This window comes from Limulus polyphemus, unplaced genomic scaffold (assembly GCF_000517525.1).
Source record: "Limulus polyphemus unplaced genomic scaffold, Limulus_polyphemus-2.1.2 Scaffold3513, whole genome shotgun sequence".
In the NCBI taxonomy this organism is placed as follows: domain Eukaryota; kingdom Metazoa; phylum Arthropoda; class Merostomata; order Xiphosura; family Limulidae; genus Limulus; species Limulus polyphemus.
The window spans coordinates 44211-50836 of NW_013669123.1; the positions used below are offsets into that span (position 1 = coordinate 44211).

A 6626-nucleotide genomic window follows, 5' to 3' on the forward strand; every position below is an offset into this window, starting at 1 on the left:
AACCTTTTTTTTTTTTTCGTATATAATCTATTAAAAGGGGGGGGGGGGAATAAATGACATAAAAATTGATATTTTGATTACTGGAATTTGTTTCTACATTTTATTGGGTAAAACACTCAGATTAGTATTTCATACCAATGAAAATTCGTATATTTCAATGTTACACAGACATAGGTCAGTTTGTCTGGCTAAGACCCTGGTGTTTTCCATCTGCTGTCGTTTATCTTTTTACTTCGTGTAGTTTGTATAGTTGGTTTATCAACTGATTCCAGACACGTGATTTTACAATTGCAATAAGATTGGTTCATTTTCAACACGTGATTTTACAACTGCAATAAGATTGGTTCATTTTCAACACGCGATTTTACAACTGCAATAAGATTGGTTCATTTTCAACACGCGATTTTACAACTGCAATAAGATTGGTTCATTTTCAACACGCGATTTTACAACTGCAATAAGATTGGTTCATTTTCAACACGCGATTTTACAACTGCAATAAGAGTGGTTCATTTTCATCACGTGAACTTACAACTGCAATAAGATTGGTTCATTTTCAACACGCCATTTTACAACTGCAATAAGATTGGTTCATTTTCAACACGCCATTTTACAACTGCAAAAAGATTGGTTCATTTGTTATGCTTACTTGGATTTGGGGTGTCGTTGAATCAAAAGCAGTATACATCATAGGTAAGACATCCGTTTTGATATCAGTCTTTGGCGTCTTTCTCATAATTATATCCAAGTTTTCTAGGAGAGTAACTGTAGCCTGAAAAGAACAAAAGAAAATGTGAAAATAATTTTTTACTAGTAACGTGTTACTACTACTACGTGTTACTCCTGGTTACGAGTAAAGCACTTTGCATGTAAATATTCAGTGGCATGAGAAGTTTATGTTGGGATAATTTCAGAGCCTCACGTTCGTTTATTATGCAGAACGTGTTAGAAAATAATTTATAATATACTGTCAGGGCCTTTACTATATCCTGTCTAACCACGTGTGAATGAGCACCATCACAGACGTGGGTGAAGCGTGCTCTTTGAGTGCATGCATATTTTGGAAGGATTGGAATATTCATACCTAGAACAGTTGTGCTTGGTTTTAAACCCAGGGACAACAACAACAACAATTGGTCGAATATTCTGTGGATTGCCGAGAGTTTTTCTCCCAGTTTCAAAATGATGACAGAATGGATCTTTAGACAGATCGGCTGAAATTATGATGTTGTAAGTATGTGGATGTGGTAGTTTGTTATAGTATGGGCTGCATTATGTGCAATAATAAGACCTATCCCTGAAATGTATGAATTTGAAGATATTAAAGAAACACTTTCCAGGAGTCACAGTGGTGTTTCGTTATTTTCTTATTCACAAGCTAACATGTTGTCCCTGTAGGGTAACACATCCTATCCCGTTGTCCCTGTAGGGTAACACATCCTATCCCGTTGTCCCTGTAGGGTAACACATCCCATCCCGTTGTCCCTGTATGGTAATACATCCTATCTCAAAGCATTGGGATAAATGTTTGGTTTCACAGTAACAGCATCAACATGTTGATATGGTCCTTGTTCTTTTGGCTGGTCGGCTTACTTCCCCCAGTTTATTTGTGGGTGGAATTATACATAGGAATTATGAATTAAGGCAAGAAATATACACTTTTTAAATACAATATTTAATCCTTAAAACTTATTCTAAAACATTATAAAAAAAATCCCATTAAGAAATCAAATGTGGGAATTTTACTCGAAGCCTTCAGGTGATACTTTTTTTAAATTAACTTTTAGTTTACCAACAATAATTATATATTTCACTAACACTGAAAATTGCATAACAAAAATATAAACAAAATATATTTAATGACTGTTTTTATCGTTCCATACCTGAACCGATTTAGGCATTCCGAATACACTTCGGAACATAGGAAGAATTAGCGTCTGGTACTCGTCTGCTGTGCTTTCTTCTATTATAAACATCAAAGGTTGCAGAGCTGCAGCTAACACCTCTGGAGACTGTAGTTCAGATTGTAAAGATGGCAAAACGTGCTGATACCAAAGTTTCTGATGGAGAAAATAAATCTGATTTAGGATCAATATTGAGATCTGCCCCTCTGGAGACTGTAGTTCAGATTTTAGGGATAGCAAAATTCGTTATAACCAAAATTTATGATGGAAAAAAAAAAGAATACGGAGACTTGAGTATAGGAAATGCAATCTGAGTTCTGAAATTATATTAATTAAAAGCAGCCATGAGATCATACGATTTAATTATTAGATTAATTACAATTAACTTATGTAAAAATGTTTGAACTTCGAAGAGAGGTTTGTGTTTTTAAGTGTTAACATTTATCCATAGTAAGAAGTAGACGAATTTCGTAATCGGAAAACAGTGTTGTTATATATATTTTTTATATACATAAAATACGATGTTTTTAATTCGTGCAGACATTTTATCGAAGTAATAGTTTCCTCGTCACACCAGTAGTTTTTCTCCTCCTCCTTTTCCACAACCCTAACACACACACACACAACCGCAGAACTACTTTCTGAGTGTACCTGCGCACTGTCGAAGTAATATTGTAATCCAATCGCCATGTTTACGAGGGATTGATATAGGATTTGAAGTCACACCAGTTGTTTTTCTCCTCCTCCTTTTCCACATCCCTAACACACATACACACACACACAACCGCAGAACTACTTTCTGAGTGTACCTGCGCACTGTCGAAGTAATATTGTAATCCAATCGCCATGGTTACGACGGATTGATATAGGATTTGAATCGGGTAACCAATATCCGCAAATCCAATTGCCTGGAATCGGAAACCCGATTTCCCAACCTGACTTCAGAGTTTACACGTCAGGATTTCCGAATCTGAGAACACGACTTGCGTTGTCAAGTAATCGCAACGACTAACTGGAACTTCTACAGAATCATATTGAGTATTATAGAATTATTTCCACCCTTCATATAAAAGGACGACTCTCGAGCTAGCATTGCCAGATTGCTAGGGCAATAGACCCCCGATCTGCTGAGTGCAGGGTTCGAATCCTGTCACAGAAAATGTTCGCCATTTTAGCCGTGGGGGCGTTATAATATGTCTATCAATCGCACTAGTTCTTGGTAAAAAGAGTTAGTGATGAATGGTGCTTCCCTCTATTCAATAATTTCAAAATTAAAGACTATTAGCGCAGATAGCTCTCGAGTAACTTTGCGCGAAAATTGAACTAGGAAGCCTCGAGGTAGCAGAAGGCCACAGAAACCTTTGTGTTTGTAATAACAACGCTATAAATACAAGCATAAACGTTTTACTTCGTGAAAAAAAAATCCTTATAGACACTCATAAAATAAAACGTACAACACTTTCTAAAATAAGGTTAAAAACACTTATCATTAATAAGAAAATTCACTGAGATGTAAAATAACTCTTATTATTATTATTAATAAGAAAATTCACTGAGATGTAAAATAGCTCTTATTATTATTATTAATAAGAAAATTCACTGAGATGTAAAATAGCTCTCGTGGAGTTAAACACCAGTGTTAAAACCCTTGGAAAAGAATCGCTTGTAAACATTAAACAGCTCTTTGTTCTAGGTTTATTGTATCTAGAAGTTACTGTGTGTATAATTACATATAAAACGTCTTACCCTTGGGATGTTTGGCAGCGCCCCCTTTAGACTGTGGTAGAAGTGAGACTTATGCGTTGAATCCTTCATTTGGATGACATCCAAATACTGTAGTGCATGGATTGAAGGATCATTGAAATACTTGATCTGTAAAGAGAAAACGTGCTTTATATCTTCACTAAATATAAATATAATAAATATTACAAAGAAAGAAACATTTTTTAACTTAAATGTATAAATATCTACATACAAAAACCCAGTATTTTAAGGCTTATAATTGCTGAAATATTTAAATTTGTTTTGAATCATTAACGTGTCATAAATTTAATTTCTTACCACAATTGGTGTCTTCTAAGTGCCATCTAGTGACAATTAATTATACTAATGTTTTTCTATCAATAGGTCTCAATAAATAACAAATTCATATGCCGTAATAGTTGATTATTTGTTACCTGTAATAACCCTTTATTATCTTTACGTGAAACTTGTAAATGTGCGTCTGATTTGAGGCCAGTGACTAGATAAAGTATACACGATTTCGAGTTTTCACTAAAATATCGCGTATTGTAACTGAAATTAAACATTTAGATCAGTACTATAATGATTAAAACTTATGATTTTGTTTGTCAATACGCAAAAGACGTTTACTCGTACAGCAGTAAACACTCGGTACGGAATGAATTCAACTTAGTCAAAACCAGTTCTTTCTTCACGTGACTTACTCAAAATCGGTTCTTTCTTTACTTGACTTAGCCAAAATCGGTTCTTTCTTCACGTGACTTACTCAAAATCGGTTCTTTCTTCACTTGACTTAGCCAAAATCGGTTCTTTCTTCACGTGACTTACTCAAAATCGGTTCTTTCTTCACTTGACTTAGCCAAAATCGGTTCTTTCTCCACGTGACTTACTCAAAATCGGTTCTTTCTTCACGTGACTTACTCAAAATCGGTTCTTTCTTCACTTGACTTAGCCAAAATCGGTTCTTTCTCCACGTGACTTACCCAAAAACCAGTTCTTTCTTCACGTGACTTACTCAAAACCGGTTTTTTATCCACGTGACATAGCCAAAATTGGTTCTTTCTTCACGTGACTTAGCCAAAATCGGTTCTTTCTCCACGTGACTTACCCAAAACCAGTTCTTTCTTCACGTGACTTAGCCGAAATCGGTTCTTTCTTCACGTGACTTAGCCAAACTCACTTAGCTGAAAATCGTGATCCGCTCTTTGGAGTTGTGAGTGCGTTATAAGGATGAGAGTGAAATCCTACTATTCAATTAGAGTAGCTCAAGAGTTGGCGGTGAGTGCTGTTGACTAGTTGCCTTCACTCTAGTTTAGCGCCTTAATCAGTGATTACATGTGTGTGCGATCTAAATTTCGCGGGAAAAGGAGTGTGCGATCTAAATTTCGCGGGAAAAGGAGGCATTATTTACCAACTTTGCATTATTTATAAATCATTAAAGAAGGCTTTTATTTTATCAAAGCTGGCTCCGTAGATTTGCAAATACATGTATCCGTTTAGCAATTTTTTAATATCAAATCTCGTGCAACTTTTTGCTTTTTTTTTGGTACTGTAAATTTTCATTTATAAGTCAGTTTTTAGGCTTAATAATTCAAGGCCTGATATTACCGGGCATTCTTTGTTAATAACCAGAGGCCTAATGCTCGTTTCCTGGAGCTCGTTAAGTTATTCGAATAGGAATCACTATTATTCTTAGCTTTATCTGAAACAATTACAGAACCAATAAATAATCGAAAAAAGGTTTCAACGATTAATCTGCTGTCATCGTCAGTTGTTTTTTTTTAAGTTTACGGACTTGCAACGTTAAAATCCGGGGCTCGATTTCTCGCGGTTGACAGAACAGATAGCCCAATGTGGTTTTGTTCTACAAAACAAACCATACAAACAAACTTGTTTTTAATTAAGCTTGTTCAAAGTCAATTAAACTTTTAAAAAGACTGTGTTATTGTACTGGTTGTACTTTGTTGACTGGTCAACATCAAATAAAACTTCTGTGATATCGATTTGTCTGGACAAGAAAAGCCTTAAATGTGTTATACTTTGAGCAGTTGAATGTATAAGGTAATATGCACGCAAATATGTCTAAACGATGATAACAGAGAGAAGAAGGACCTCCGATGATGCTTTAAAGGTCCAATTTTGTGGTTAGAAATGCTGTGGCTGAATGGCTGTTGTTAACTGGAGATAATAATAAACTAGAAATCACATAAACTGGAGAAATGGAAAGCGCAGATAGTCCTTGTGGAGCGTTTCGCGAATATCCCAAATATCTAAATTGATCGTAAAGGTCTACACTAGCTACTTATCTAACGATGAAATATATCCAATGGAACCAATATGGAAACGCTAAAACCACGTGGTTCCTTTATTAGGCCAGAATAACATTCCCTTTTATTGCACGTGTAACAGTATAATATAGTTTCACAAAGTAGAAGTGGTTACGGCACTCGGCTCGTGGGTTCGAATCCAGTCATCGAAAATGCTCTCCCTTTCAGTCGTAGAGGCTTGTAATGTAACGATCAATCCCACTACGCGTCGGTTAGGAGTAACCTAAGAATTGGCGGTGGGTGGTGATGACTAGCTGTCTTTCCTCTAGTCTATTACTGCTAAATTAGGGACGGCTTGCGCAGTTAGCCCTCGAGTAGCTTTGAGCAACATTGTTTGTTTGTTTGAAGTTAAGCACAAAGCTACATAACTGGCTATCCGTGCTCTGCCCACCACGGGTATCGAAACCCGGTTTCTAGCGTTGTAAGTCCGCAGACATACCGCTGTGCCACTGGGTGGGGGGGGGGGGGCGAGCAACATTCAACAAACAAACAAGAAGGTTCATAACCAAGCCAATTTGTGCAAATAAAAATTAATAGGGCCTCTAACACAACTGTTTCTTAAAATTCTAATAACTTAATGAATCACACACACACACACACACACACACACACACACACACACACACACACACACACACACACACACACACAC

General features: G+C 36.2%; 1 protein-coding gene across 1 annotated transcript in view; it reads right to left on the reverse strand.

Annotated features, from left to right (window-relative positions):
- The window catches only part of LOC106469489 (SCY1-like protein 2), a 63714-nt gene that overhangs the window by 35207 nt on the left and 21881 nt on the right, over positions 1-6626 (reverse strand). The window contains exons 5-7 of the mRNA XM_022398017.1: positions 3651-3776; positions 1884-2060; positions 650-772 (exon numbers count right to left, since the gene is read on the reverse strand). Coding sequence (XP_022253725.1) covers positions 650-772; positions 1884-2060; positions 3651-3776 — 426 coding nt within the window. The remainder of the gene's footprint in view (positions 1-649; positions 773-1883; positions 2061-3650; positions 3777-6626) is intronic.